The sequence below is a fragment of the Macadamia integrifolia genome, chromosome 5 (assembly GCF_013358625.1).
Source record: "Macadamia integrifolia cultivar HAES 741 chromosome 5, SCU_Mint_v3, whole genome shotgun sequence".
In the NCBI taxonomy this organism is placed as follows: Eukaryota; Viridiplantae; Streptophyta; class Magnoliopsida; order Proteales; family Proteaceae; genus Macadamia; species Macadamia integrifolia.
This window is the reverse complement of record NC_056561.1, coordinates 3,784,015-3,799,210: the sequence shown is the minus strand read 5'-3', so window position 1 is coordinate 3,799,210 and position 15,196 is coordinate 3,784,015. Positions and strand designations below refer to the sequence as shown.

General features: G+C 36.5%; 1 protein-coding gene and 1 long non-coding RNA gene across 7 annotated transcripts in view; one reads left to right on the top strand and one right to left on the bottom strand.

Annotated features, from left to right (window-relative positions):
- The window catches only part of LOC122079907 (calcineurin B-like protein 3), a 9,468-nt gene extending 3,531 nt beyond the window's left edge, over positions 1-5,937 (top strand). The window contains exons 4-5 of the mRNA XM_042646693.1: positions 2,024-2,136; positions 4,719-5,937. Of these exons, the coding sequence (XP_042502627.1) occupies positions 2,024-2,136; positions 4,719-4,776 (171 nt within the window). The 3' untranslated portion in view covers positions 4,777-5,937. The remainder of the gene's footprint in view (positions 1-2,023; positions 2,137-4,718) is intronic.
- An 841-nt stretch (positions 5,938-6,778) lies between these two features.
- On the bottom strand, positions 6,779-11,171 carry LOC122078206. Of its 6 annotated transcripts, none has more exons than XR_006139993.1 (5): positions 10,868-11,171; positions 10,509-10,707; positions 10,074-10,141; positions 7,442-9,987; positions 6,779-7,029 (listed from the first exon to the last, which is right to left on the bottom strand). It is a non-coding gene; the product is annotated as an uncharacterized LOC122078206 (long non-coding RNA). The 6 variants fall into 6 exon arrangements; XR_006139992.1 differs by lacking the exon at positions 7,442-9,987 and having other exon boundaries at positions 10,847-10,903; positions 11,004-11,151; XR_006139994.1 differs by lacking the exon at positions 7,442-9,987 and having other exon boundaries at positions 10,868-10,903; positions 11,004-11,150.
- Positions 11,172-15,196: the final 4,025 nt, after the last annotated feature.

Genomic DNA, 15,196 nt, shown 5'->3' with positions numbered 1-15,196 from the left:
TTTCTTCTTTTTTTCTCTCTCCTAGGGACGATTTTTTTTTCTTCCTTTGTGTGATTTGGACAATCTTTGGTGATGATGTGGAGGAGAGAGAAGATTTGGACAATCTCTATTTCTCCCTTTTTTTTTCTTCTCTTCTTGCTTCCACGATTTTCCTTTCCTTTTTTTTTTTCTTCTCTTGTGCAAGAACCCTTCCACGATTTTGCTTGCTTCTAATTTGATGTGGAAATCCCCTCCATGCCCTTAGTGCTTTAAGTGAGTGAAAAGCAAGAAATCTTCAACAAATTCTCTAAAAAAAAACAACCATGAGATTTGAACTTGAGACCTCTTGGTGAACAAGGGAATTTTGTACACCATAGCTCACCAACTAAGCTAGGTAGTTGTTGTTACTAAAAACAAATCTTTAATCACTTAAGGATGTGGTCCATCGATCCTTCTTGGCATTTGGAGTATTCCTTGTACCTCTGGGACAATTGCAAACGGGCTGGTTCTGCATCTCGGTTCAGTTCTAATCCATTATTCTTTTTCTGGCCCGAAAAGAATAATCATTTGTACGGGTGACCAAACGAATGTGTACTTTTAATTGAACATGTCCATCTTGCTCAGAATTTCGTCCTCTTCGCAACCATGAAAAGAAATAGGACCTTTTTATGTGTAAAATTGAAGATATAGCGTCCGATAGTCCTTAAGGCTTTGAAAATATAAAACCTGCAAAAAGAGAGTAAAACCCAAGGTAGCTCCATTCTAAATATGTAAAATGCATGTTTTACTACCCTAGATTTCACACATAAATGTGCTCATCATTGAGGCATAAGCCTCAGGTGTGGAATGCAAGCTTCATGAGCATATTAAAAGATAGTGTGCTTTCTCTGTTGCACTCCCCCGCCCCCACCCCCACCCCCCCCTCCCTTCCCCTTTGGATACTTTATGTATTCATCTTGTTCTATTCTGTATCAAAGTTACATGTAGCAATTTGTAGTGTAAGCTTAATAGAGAAAAAATCATTGTGAACAACATAACATGATTTCGGTGGTTTATTAATTTAGACCAGGTTTTGTTATAACATTGGATATATGTTGAAAAATAAACCCAATATAATGGGGTTAATGAGGCATGCCATGAATATTGCTTGGATGAACCCCACACCTCATTTGAGGTGTGCACCTCACAAACACCTTGAGTTTTGTGGCTTATGGCCCATGAACCTAACCTACCTCATTGTTGCACCTCAAGGCCTTTTGTAAAGTCTTGCCCCAAGGATTATGCCTGAAATGCATCCAAAATGACTGGACCCTTGCCTTAATCTACTTCAACTCTGAGTTTGACTTTTATTACCTAATTCAGAAATAACCAGAATATGAAGCACTATGATAACTTAGTTTGCCAAAATGACAAATGGCAATGATAGAACTGCCAAAACCTATACTCCATCACCAAACAGATTTTTAATATTTTAAAACTCTAAAGCTCAACACACCAACTGAGCCGAGTGCCCCCAAATCACTCTACTGATATTCATAATGGTCTAGTGGCGTCCGCACTTTCAGCTGCTGATTCTTCTCATGTTAACTTTTTGTCATTCTTGAATTTGAGTATCTATTAGATATTTTGTAGTGCACAGTTGTAATGATTCTTAGATCAAGTTCCAGAAGATACTCCAGCAAGGAAATAGATGTAGAATTTTCTTTCGATTAGCGAGGGCAGCTATGAAATTTAAATTAATAAAAAAAAGAGAATGTGCAGGATGCAAGTGACTATTCAACCTCAGTGTTGCACAGTTGAACTATTTGTGATTATGTTAGATGTTGCGAAATGGATGTTCTATGATCCATGGTTCACCAATTAAAATCTGTGTCATGTTACTCTTCCTTGAGGAATAATTTATTACATCAATGTTATTCATGCACCAATGTTCTTGAACATGTTTTACCAAATCATGATTAGGTATAATATTGGAGTGACTCATGTCTCATGTCTCTCTCATTATTTACCTTGGATGACTTCACTTGCGTTATATCTGTTACAGACCTTTGAGGAGGCTGATACAAAACATGATGGAAAGATTGACAAGGAAGAGTGGCGTAGCCTTGTTTTACGACATCCATCTCTCTTGAAGAATATGACTCTTCAATATCTCAAGTAAATATTAACTTAATATGAGCTATTTTCTTTTCTATATATGTGCATTAGTCAAGTATAGATTTCCATTCTGCATATTTTGTCTTAATTCATCATTCCAATTGCTTGTCATTCAACCAATACTGCATGTCATTTTATAGGGGGTAAGAAGCTTTAGATTTATATGGTTAGCTATATGGTTTCATGGAGGCTCGATATCAATAATATGAAGGAGGACATTATCTGACAATGGAACACTGAGGAAGACATTATTATATTCTGGAGAAATTTTATTTCTAAGGATATTTTTGATAATCTTTATATTTGATTGAAGAAGCAATTATAGTTTGCCCAAGATGGTTCTATCCATTGAGCGAGTATTGATGACTCGCTACTATTAAGTCCTGTAAAGTATGTATTTTCTTTCAGAATCATTCAGAAAATAACTGTTTTCATAACCTAGAGCTTGAGCCCAAGCTTAAACTCAAATCCTAAACCATGGATCAACTTCACCCAATAGGCTATGGATACTCTCGCATATGGATTTCTGTTGGTCTACTTGAGTTTGAACTCTTTCTTTCTTTAAAGTGCTCTTGATTTTTCAAGGTTCAATATTTTTCTTTTAAATGATTTCATAGCATCTCTGTTCTGGTTTTTGAAGCAGAGTAGGGTTTGGAAGAAATTTGGTAAGGCAAGGCAGCCTCTTGTCTGGATCTTGATTGTTTTCTACGGTTCAGGCAATCAAATTCTTGAAACCTTGGTATACTGAGTCTCCGGTTTCACTCGCCTGGATATGAATCTCTGATTTATCAGGCCCTTTCAACACCGGAGCATAATTTCTCCAGTCATAGGGATGCAGTTGGCCGAAGGACTTAGGAATATATATATATATATATATATATATATCTTTGATTTGATTTGATTTTCTTTTGTTTTAGAAACAATTTCCTTTGAATTTAGCTAGCTTCTAATTATAGAATAGTTTCCTTTTCAGTAGTTGCCATTAATTGTTTGATTTTTTCTTTATATTGGATATGTAGACGATGGAGAAGTTTTAGATTTTGAAGGATAGAAATTTTATCTGAGTTTTTTTGGTTTTGAAACCGTGAGTTGTTCTCTTCTCTCTAACTCCCCCTGAAATCCCTTTTCTCTCTCTTCTCATCTTCTTCTTCTTTACAGTCCTTTCCCCTATTTCGCTGATATATACTTTCCTTGCCTGGGATTACTTTGTTCTGGGCGGCAATTAAGAACATCATGAAGTGGATCGATATCTTTCATACAATGTCTGTTTGGGTTGAAACTTTGAGTAAAGGCAGGTCTCTATTGGGTGACAAAACTCCTTGAAGTTCAGCTCAAAACTCCCTTTCGGTTTGGCTAATCAAAACCTGCAACTGGGGCAGCAAGAGTCTCTACCGCCAGCTTCTAACTCAGGGTCTTCTTTCATCTTTCCAGCCTGCCGACCTGAGCAGCTTTCATGTGGGTGGGTGAGCCACCTCTTGAGACCTTATGCCTGAAATTTCAGGTCTAACAGAGAAGAGTTGAAGGAGATTCCTCCATCGCAAGCTGCTGCTCTTCCTTCCTTTACAGGTCGTCCAAGGAAGAGGAAGACTGAATCGTGGGCTGTTTAGGTCATCTCATTCCCTGGTTTGACAATATTGCCCCTCCTTTGCTTACTATTCTTTTTTTTGTCCTAGCTTTATTTGTAATTCCTGAACTACCCCTTTTACTAGTCGATTGAGCCACTCGCTAATGTTTTAAGTTTAGTTTAATTACAAAATTGCCACCCAACTATTAAATTGGGATTTTTAGCCATTCTAGTGGGCTCTAAGCGATCCGATTTCAGTCCTTGGAATCCGGATCCGCATCACATAGAGTATGATTTCTCGGCAAAAAAATTTAAGCTCTTTTCGTGTGATTTTTTTCCCCGTCTTATCTGGTTTGGAGTTTGTGAGATTTTCGATCTGGGTTTTCTAGAATCTCATTTTTATAAGAATGAAGAGTTACAGCCAAACACACTGTCCAAAAACTGTCCTAGTGTTTTGAGGTGATTTTTTCATTTCTTGAGTAATGTTTACTTTTAGTTTCTCTTTTCAGCTCACTCATACATAAGATTGAGAAGGGAAAGATTGAGTTGATCCACCCTCTTGATGATCTAATCGGGCACATGATTTGGATTGCATTGCCTATTTTCATCCTCTCTATTTTACCAGAGATCCTTAAGAAGCAGATATCTTGAGTTATGTGCAACACAAACTCACAAAGTATCGCCTATGAGAGGTGTTGGTTTACTTCAAGTAACAAAATTTTGATACAATGAAAGAGATAGCTACATGAACATTTATTACGGTATGAAGGGACAGCTCCAAGGCCCAAGGGATAGTAACAGGATAGGATAATGCCCCAAGTGCAAGTGAAATCTGCCAATTCTTGCATTAGCTTACTTGTCATCTAGCACCTTGGCTGATCTTACTACGCTTTTTGATGCCTAATAAGAAAGTGTGAAGTTCTTGTGAATACGTTAATTGATTAGTTTTTCCTTCAAAAAAAAAAAAAAATCTCATATGTATGGTGCCTAGATACTGACTGTCATTTTCCATGAACAGGGACATCACTACTACATTCCCGAGCTTTGTGTTTCACTCACAGGTTGACGATACCTGAGGTTTTTGCATGTACTGTAAACTTCTGGAGTCTTTGTTGAGGATGCTTTGTTCCTTTCTAGACAACAGTGTGAGCCTCCTGAGTTTAGAGGGCCCAGGAGAAAGCTGTCGGATTAGTTTGTTTATTGTTAGGAGGAATATTTGTGTTGTTTTTCTATGTTTAAAGTTTATAACATTCTTTACTTTTTTCAAAGACGGGGTTTTTGGCTTGACTTAACAGAGGTTGGATTGGTTTCTATGGGGAGTTTTCTTCCATGAGATTAAAAGAGAGGAAGGAAAGAAAAAGTATCAGAAAATGAAGATGACGACTTCAGTTTTGTTAAGTTTGTTTTGTCTAAGTTTCCTAATTATCCAGATGCTTTTGATGAGGAATCAGGGACGTGTTTATAGGCTTTGAGAATCTGGTTCCCTTCATTTGATGGTCACACTATTTGTGGAACGAGATGCCTGATGCTGCTACGGAGAAGAAATGTTCCTTTTCATATCATTGTTAAGCTGGCCAAGACCCAACTTTGCCTGATTGATAACAATCCCCTGTGACAAGGCTGAAGCTGCTTGCTTTCAGAGCTGGACCAATGTGGTGGCCCTTAGTTCAGCTAGAAAGTGCATAAGCATTGCCTAGTTGGTATATCAGGGGGAAAATAGAAAGTTCACTGGTTGGTGAATCTTGCATGAAGCTGAGGGAAACATTCACCCTGCTGGTGTTACTTCAGTGCTTTTGTTGAGTTTGATAAGTTTGGTACAAGTTATTTTAGGAAGTGAAGCGATTCTGGTGTACCTGAGCAGACTTGCCTCAAAAGTTTTGTCTTGATCAAAGCCAGGTATGTGAAAGTCTTGGATGGACTCACTTGCAATGTATACTTACGTGATGCCTGATCATAGTCGCATTTCAAATTTGATGGCTTATTGTGACTCTATGGTAAGTCATTTATGGGGGTTCTTTCTGTTTCTTAATACCCTATTTTTTATTCTTGACAGTTCAAGCAATTGAATTTTTTGAACATTTTTGAATTGTTACCATGAAATGGTCAGTCAGGTAGGGTTCCAAATTGAGACATGGTTCTTAAACTCCGACGTTCACCTATTTTAGTTTCTTCATGTACTTGTGGTGTATATCCATGTAACGATTCGAACTTTTCAATTAGAATCTAACATTATATGAGATTTTTTCTTTTTTTTTTGTAGGGTTGGGGGGGGATTCAAGGGTTTATTGGATATTGTGTAATTGACTAAATACACACAAGGGCCAAAAACTGACCCACGGAGGAGTCAACAGGAATTCACGGCCACACTTCCTGAAAAGCAAGTAAATTTGTGATCCACCTCTACCTAAACATTATCCATTCTCATAAAGAAACTAAAATTAAATCAGCCAAAAGATTAATTTCACATGGGTTTTGAAATCCTCCAATCCTTTGCCAAAGCATCCATAATCCTACAAGATGATCAAAACCCTTCAAAAACCTATCGCTTGACAAACCTTATCCCCTTGGATATGCTGGACGCTTCAACCTTTCGTGGTGATCCACCTCTAGCTTTCATAGATTCAAGCATCCAAAAAACTAGAAACAAAAACCAACTGGTACATATCTTTTCTTTTTTTATGAGAACTAATCCATATCTGAGTAAGACTAAATCAAACTATGCATACTCTGAGCTCCTTGAAAGATGAAGGCTAGGTGACATGACCCTGTACAATAACTACAAGAAAAGTCATTTTTAGTGATGGTAAAAAAGTGTCTCCGAAAATATATATCCGTCACCAAAATAAAGGTGACAAAAATTTTATCTATGGCCATTTCGTAGCCCATAATGCCATAGTTGAAAATGGGCTACAGTAAAAAAGCTACCGTAAGGATATGCATTTTAAGTGACTTATTTTTTATCGTCTCCTTGAGTTATATTTTTAGTGACGGTTTTTTTTTTACCATCTCCATAGCTCATTTTTTATATCTGAATGCATTCTTCATTTCATAAAAAGATATATCAATGACACATCCATAGGACATAAGATTTCATTGTTTTCATTCAACTTTTAAAAATTAAAATGTATACAATCATAAATCCATATGTTTCATTACATTTTCTACAAACATAGTACAAAAAGCAATGACAAAAAAAAAAAACTCCATCCCAAATGCTCAGTTGTCTGAACCTATTGGTGCCAACCCAAAAAAATCCCTCTTCTCAATGCCAAATATATAGTAATTGCTAATATTGATCCTTAAAGTTGTGCAGCTACGTAGGATTGTACCTGCCATTATAAATCATGAATGAAATTAGGAAAAAAAAATTTACACTACCAAAGTAAAAAAAGAACATATATTTTACGTAATCAAGATATCAATATATTATTATCGATCACTAATATCTAGTCAAGCCAGTATCACATCCAAAACTTGTCAAAGTCATAAAAAATTTACACTACCAAAGAAAAAAAGAGTATATCTTTAATTTATCAAAATCTTGTTCCTGGAAACTTGGATTTCCATCTTTCTAACCAAACCCTGATCAATGATCTCCTCCTTGCCACACCTGACACGGTGTGCCTAAAAAGACTTAAAACTTTATTCTTGATCATATCATCCACTAGTATTTGACTGGAGAGAAATTTCAGGGATAGTATTCTTAAAGTAAAAGGAAGCACTGATCCTTTTATGGATTACCAAAATCTTTCCTCTAATCCAGCAGGTATTGATAACACTGCTCTTTCAATCTTTACTGATCTTTGGCCTGTAAACAGGAAAACAAAAAAGGATCAATTGGGTAGATCTGGTGTTTTGGTGATTATTTGTAGTTTGATCTTTGATTCAGTGTGAATCAGGAACTGGGTTGTCTTATGGCCAGCACAAACTTGATACTTATGATTCCAATTCCTACAAAAAGGAAAATAATTTTAAGAAATAGTAAAAAGATTAAGATATATGTGGGAATTATTCTACAAGAACTGTCCAACAAGATAATGACAATTGGAAGGTTCAATTGCATGAGCCATGAAAGGAATAGGCTACAATGTATTCCTCTGTTTCTGTGTCTTTCTTTCACTTTAATGAACCCATGGAAATTGTCCTCTTTTAGCCAAAGAAAGAAATGCCATATCTAAGGTGTATACACACCACTACCACAAAGACCCATGCAACCAGAACACTCCTCTTCTTGAAAGAGGATGAAAGTATGGGACCTTGAAGCCACCGGCAATTGAGTTGAGTCTGCCACATCCAGATGGTGATGAATATGGTGCAATTAGTAAGGTCTTCACCCCTGCTGAAGAAGGTGTTCAGGCCTCAGTAAGGCAACTGGATAAAGCTTACGCAACTGTGAATGACTCTATTGTTCACCAGCTTATCAGTCACTGGAAATTAAATGCTTCACATTGGAAGATTTGCGATAAGAATTTGATTCATAACAGTTTAATTAATGATATTCTTATTCTGGTTGCAAGTTACATACACATGCCCCGATTGAAAGCTTTTGAAGAATTTGGAAGCAGGACATCAGATTCATAACCGGTTCCACACATTCTTCTGATAAGGTCTATCTTGGGCAAAGGGACACTCCAAACCGGACATCAGATACAGAACCATTGGAAGCTTTTGAAGAATTTGGAAAGAGGCTAGTAAAGATTGAGAATAGAATTATAGAGATGAACAATGACAAAAGATTGAGGAATCAAATAGGGCATGTCTTGATCCCATACACATTGCTCTATGCAGACACTTCCAATTATTTTGGTATTGGTTGGCTAACTGGAAGAGGAATTCCCAATAGTGTCTCAATCTAAGGCTGAATTAACTGTTATAGTTCCAAAGTAGTTGAGTCTTTAAGCAATCAGATTACTTAGCTCAAGAGTGGTAGAATGGAACTTGTATGTGATGTGGTACAGAGTAGCATACATATAGACTTGTATACAATACACAAGATGTAAATCTTATATGTTAGAATAAATTCTATTTGCTTCTAATAAATCCTAATTCCATGCACTTCTTCTATCACCCAAATATGGCCATCGCATCATCATTGACATCGAAGCAACCTCCAGCCCAATGTAAAGATTATAATGTGGTTCCCAGTCACCTGAAGACTAGGTTTGCAAAAGCAGCAACAAACAAATCAATAAATATTCTAGAATTCAAGAGAAAACCCTAGAATTCAAGAGAAATCCCACCAAACCAATCTATAAACTCAGATTTCGACCAAACCTTGGTCGAATGCTAGTTTGGTGAAGAAACATGATATTAAAATCTTAGATTAATCTAATGGATAGATTTCTGAGCTTTGATTAAATCCAATCCAAGCAAGGATTGCTTAAACAGAGAACTTCAGTCACTTCAATAACTAAAAGTCATAATTGGCTCAAAAGAAAACCAAGTGGTCTATTAATCAGGATGCATACCGCAGTAAAACCTCCGTAGTTTCTGATGGTTGAAATAGAAGATATTAAAGAATCCTAGTTTAATGAGGAAAGTTCAACTTGGACAGAATTCAGTACCAGTACTATACCAACAGATTTCAGAAGATAAGTTAATTATGATATTAATCAGTAGACACCCATTAGAAACTACAATATATCTCTAAAACCAGAACTGATATATCACAATGCATGTATTGAAAAAGGATGACTGTACTTGATCACAAAATATAAGAGAACCTTCGAAGAAAAAAAAGAAACACAATGTAACTCTGTAGTTTTATCAAATAACAAAATCAATGTAGAGATCATAGATAAAGCCATAACCCAAACAAATCACATGATGGTGCACACATGAAACAAAGATGCAAAAAACAGAGAGAGAGGTGCCCTTCAATGTTAATGTTATGGATAGGATGAGGATCCAATCATCTGGTCAACGAGAAAGGATAGATCATCAGAAAGACACAAGTCACCCAACACATTTATAAATGTAGTTAAGGTTTCATTGGACCATTTACATGATTATATCACACCGCCCCAACACACTCAACACAGTCTGTCAGAAATATAACTCAAGCCCCCTTCTTCCAGTTCTATCTCACACTCACTACTTCCCTACTAGATACTATTGAAAGGCCTCAATCAAAACTCTTTTGTGTGTTTTAGTAGAAATTTGGCTCTCCCAAACAAAACAAAACAAAACCCAGGATCACAAACTAAATCCATTTTGAAACCACCAAGACATGCACGATCAAAATCTTTAGTTTAGATGACCCCACAAGTCAGTCCATGGTTTACAGACTGCACAAACAAAACCATTATCAGAACACTTACTCAGCTATGTACACAGTTAAGAACACAATTACCCACTGCTGAAATTTCATTACCTCTCCACAGGATTAGAAGAGGATGCCTCTTGCCTTGGTTCTCTCAGATAACCAAGTAATGTTTCAGCCTGTGGAGTCGCACAACCAAACTCAAAGTTAGAATCAACTCACCTGAGAATTAGAAGAGGAAGAAAACAAGGATTCTGTGAGCTACACAGGCAAGAATTATTTAAATTGGTTGCAAGAACATAATCTCATCTCTAATTCTCTACCACTCTGTAACAATTGCAGATGTGATACAAAAACAATCACCAACTCATGGGGTATGTCCATTGTGTAGTTCGGGAGAGATGGAGGAAATCAAATTAGGCATATAACCTCTAAGCCTTTCAAGTTTCAATCTCTATTTGCTACCATGATTTCAGTAGGTAGAACCCTAATAGAGGGTAAGAAAAGCGCAGATTTGTATCCCAAGCCCCAAACTATAATTCTTACCTTGTGCTTCGCTCGGGCACTTCCTGACTGTGAGAGAGCGACCAACGGAGGGATTCCACCTTCCCTTACAAGCAAACCCTTGTTCCGAACATACAGAGTTGCAGAAGCGTTAAGACTGCGAATTCCTTCCCTTTCATCAATCCGTCCTTGATGGCTTCGACCAGAACCAGAACTTCCTCGACAATAGCCGTTTTGCCCTCTGGAAAAAAAAAATGAGAGACAGAGAGAGAGAGAGAGAGATCAACTAATTTCTAAACCTTCAATATAAACAATGTTGTATCCTTTGAGATAATTTCTGCCATCAAAGGATAACACCCATAAAAGAGAGAGAAAATCACCAACAGCTATGTTGTCCGTACCCTCGCTTCCGACGAGAACCACAGATGCAAAGCAACCTTTCAAAAGAATACCAGAAGGTTAGGGTAATTCGTGAGAGAGAGAGAGTAATAGGATGGACAAAGATTTTGAGAGAGGAATGGAGGTTACGGTTCTCACTTTTGAGAAAAAGTTTGAGAGCGAGAGAGAGAGAGAGAGAGAGCGTGGAGGTTAGTGTATGGATCACGGTTAATTCTGAGAAAGAGTTCGAGAGCAAGAGGGAGATTTGGGGAGAGAGATAATAGCGGGAAGGTGGAGGGAGTGTGGCAATATAGTGAATTAAGCGGCGAAAACTAAAATTCCTCTTTTTGGGTGACGGTTCGTATGTATTTTGTCATCCTAAATTTCGTTCGAGACAATAAATTTTGACGTCGTTCAATTTTATCACATTCTTATTAATTGGATTCAATAATTAAATATTCTGTGACAATAATTTCCGATCATGGTAAATTTATAAAGGATGACAGATATATTTATCATTTTTGAAAATAATATTTGGTGATAATTTTATTTATATCATGATTTTAAATTAAAAAATGATGATAGTTTTTTATTGTCATAATAAATATTTTTTTATGGTGACAGTATAAGTTTTATCGTCATTCAAAATAATTTTATGGTAATATTTATTTTTTTCCGTGACAATATATTATATTCAAAGATGAAAAAAAAAATACCGCCACCCAAAACTGTGGTCAAAAATTGCTTTTCCTGTACAATAACCCTTGTCATTAATAAGAAACCACTCCATGGATTTGTAAGTATAGACAAAGGCATGAACTTTTCATAGCCGCATTCATATACTTCCTGTGGCAAATATGAAATGCCTTCAATACCCGTCTATATTCACCAAAGAAGGGCTGGTGCAACACAAGGATCTCCATATAACTGTCAACCCTCTCATTAAGGGCAGTCAGCTTGCTCCAAACGTACAAGTATCATTATCAAAGTAACTATTAACTACCAAGACAAAACAGTTATAGTTGAGAGGTGTAACACAACAAGATTTTAACATTAAAGACCGAGAAATTAAGTTTGATTTACAACCCAATGTCTCCATTAAGTAAGTCATAAAAATATTCATCTCATTTCCTCTTTATGTCCTCATCCTTCACAAACACTATCATTATCACCTTTAATACATTGAATATGATTGAGATCTCTGCTCTTTCTTTCATATTTTGTACTTTAAATATTTATCAAAATTAATAATTATACTTCAACACATGTAGTGTTTGTGCCTAGACACATGAGACGGGAAATGATTAATCCGCTCCTAAAAGGGAAATTGACATCTATGCGGATGTTTTTCCATACACTCCCATTGGCCCTTGTTTAAAAATAAGAATTGCATTCCTCCATTGAAATCACTTTCTCCTAAGGCTATAATTGATTGATGCATGTGTCTATTTTTTTATTCAATTTAAAATTGAAAAAAAAAAAAATCTATACAATTCTTGACCACTGAACACAGCATAAGTGAAAAAAGAGGGAGAAGAGAGGAGGGATTCACTTTAGATTCAAAGCCGCTGAACAGAAACGAAGAGAGAGAAGGGTTTGAAAGGGAGATGATTTTGATTTTGATTCGAAAATCATACCTTTTGAAACCCAAATCCGAGTTTCATCCTTAGCCGTCGGATTGCTTGCACCCCGTGTCACCTCTCCACCAGATCTCATCTCCATTATTTATTTATTTAAGAAGCTATGATTTATGAGATCTACACTCTTTTAGGTTGTAAAAAATAAAACCAAAAAATAATAATAAGAGGAAATGTCTTTAAAAATAACAATGTACAGAAGCTTTCTACATGGTCAATGTCTGTAAGGTGATAGTTTGTTTGGATTTAAAGTTCTATGGATACATTGTAGTCAAAACATTGTATGGACACGTTCATATCACATTTGGGCGCACCTTAAAATTATCAAGGTAGTAAAGTATTCTCTAAGCATGCCTTGTAGGGAATCCACCAATGAGATGCAACAAAATGACATATACATAGGAGGGCAACACAATTGTTTCATGTGAAGCAAAGAGAGAGATATATATGCATGTTAACATACCCTACCATGACGGCCCAAAGAATCATTTTTTCCTTGAGCTATATATGTTGAGGCTATGAGTGAACCTTATAGTTGTCTTTCAAATCTTCATTTTGCTTTACATGACAAATCACACGGTTTGATTTAAATTGATATATTTACCCAAAAAAATTTAAATTGATATGAAATGACAAAGTAAGGCCATAGCTACTTGCACTCAAAATTAAACTAACTAGGAAACCATGGTGGGGCATAAATTTCCTGTTCTGCATTTCTTTGTAATTCAAATTTGATTGCCAAGGCTGCAATTCTTTTGTTGTAAAATGTTTTTTAAAACTTATTCAAAATCAAAACAAAGTTATATAAGATGGTCACAAACGCACACACATGAGGTGTAATAATTAAAATTAAAAATATTAAAAAAATTAAAAAAAAATATCTGTATTAGTTCCATTCAAGGTACCTACAAAATTCAAAAAGCTAGTAATGCATCTAGTAAGAGAAGATTTTAATGCACCCCTATAATCCTCAGTATTAAACAGGCTGTGCTCTGCAAATGAATCCACAACCTTCAAAATCATGTATTTTAATGAAATTAAGATGTAATAAAATCCTAAACTATGTGCTTCGTAGAGATAACAAAGAAGCCCTCAATTTTTTGCAAATGGAAGAAAGTTATGATAGAAGAAATGGAGGCTCTCAGGAAGAACAAACTGGTCATTATCAAGAGGCAAAAAATGCGGTTAATTATGGATCTTATTCATCAAGTCTTACCCCGTGCATAGGATCCTATAAATTACTTATATCCTAACCTAGTTGAACTCATATAAAACTACTTTAGGTTGGGGACTCATATCAACTCTTAATTAAAACAGTTATTTCTGTTTAGACATATGGACATCTGGTTGGGTCCACATCCAAACACCAATTACAAGGGTCCCTTGGAAAGAAAAAAAAAAAGGCTAATTCCCTATCAGCCTAAATAAGTCAATGTTCCAGCCAATCATGAAAATTAACATATAAAGCTATCGTATGTTCTTCTTCGTTGTTTGTGTTGATAAAGCATATAACTTGATTATAGGGATCAATTTCTAATCGAGTACCTTCATAATAATTCGGTTTATGACAAGCACTACTCAACCAACATGGTCATCTATTGGGTTGTCGGCAGGTCCCAAGTTTTGGGTATTATCCAATACAACATTGATGCGATGACCTTCTAAAACATTGTAATATAAGTTCGATCATGTTATGATCCCATATCAGCTTATGGAGGTTGATCCTACATTGGTTTCTTATGGGAATTGATGTATATTAATATGGTCTTAGGTCCCCTCACCTTGTAAGTCAATTTATGGGGTTGAATTATTTCAAGACCGTAACAGTAGTATCAGAGCAGCCGATCCTCAACTAACTCGCATGCCGGCCAGGCAAAAACCTTAGTATTTCATATGAGGGTGTACGGGACTTCTTCAGCACATGGTGCGGGTGGGCAGCGTGGTCTGGGTGTAGAGACAACACCAGGCAGGGTTTTCTTATTCGGCCCTCCTTGGGAGGTTAAAAGTCATACAAAGACGGAATCATAAGCATGTGAATTAGTAGTTGGAAAGCAGCCTCCATCTGACAAAAACACAATTTGATTAAAAGTGAGAATTTTGAATTGATAAAGGCATGTTTTAACAATTACCGAAGCTCTGAAATTTACAAAAAGCTCGAACGAAGATNTCCCTTTCATCAATCCGTCCTTGATGGCTTCGACCAGAGCCAGAACTTCCTCGACAATAGCCGTTTTGCCCTCTGGAAAAAAAAAATGAGAGACAGAGAGAGAGAGATCCACTAATTTCTAAACCTTCAATATAAACAATGTTGTATCCTTTGAGATAATTTCTGCCATCAAAGGATAACACCCATAAAAGAGAGAGAAAATCACCAACAGCTATGTTGTCAGTACCCTCGCTTCCAACGAGAACCACAGATGCAAAGCAACCTTTCAAAAGAATACCAAAAGGTTAGGGTAATTCGTGAGAGAGAGAGAGAGTAATAGGATGGACAAAGATTTTGAGAGGGGAATGGAGGTTACGGTTCTCACTTTTGAGAAAAAGTTTGAGAGCGAGAGAGAGAGAGAGAGAGAGAGAGTGTGGAGGTTAGTGTATTGATCACGGTTACTTCCGAGAAAGAGTTCGAGAGCAAGAGGGAGATTTGGGGAGGGAGAAAATAGCGGGATGGTGGATGGAGTGAGGCAAGATGGTGAATTAAGCGGCGAAAATTAAGGT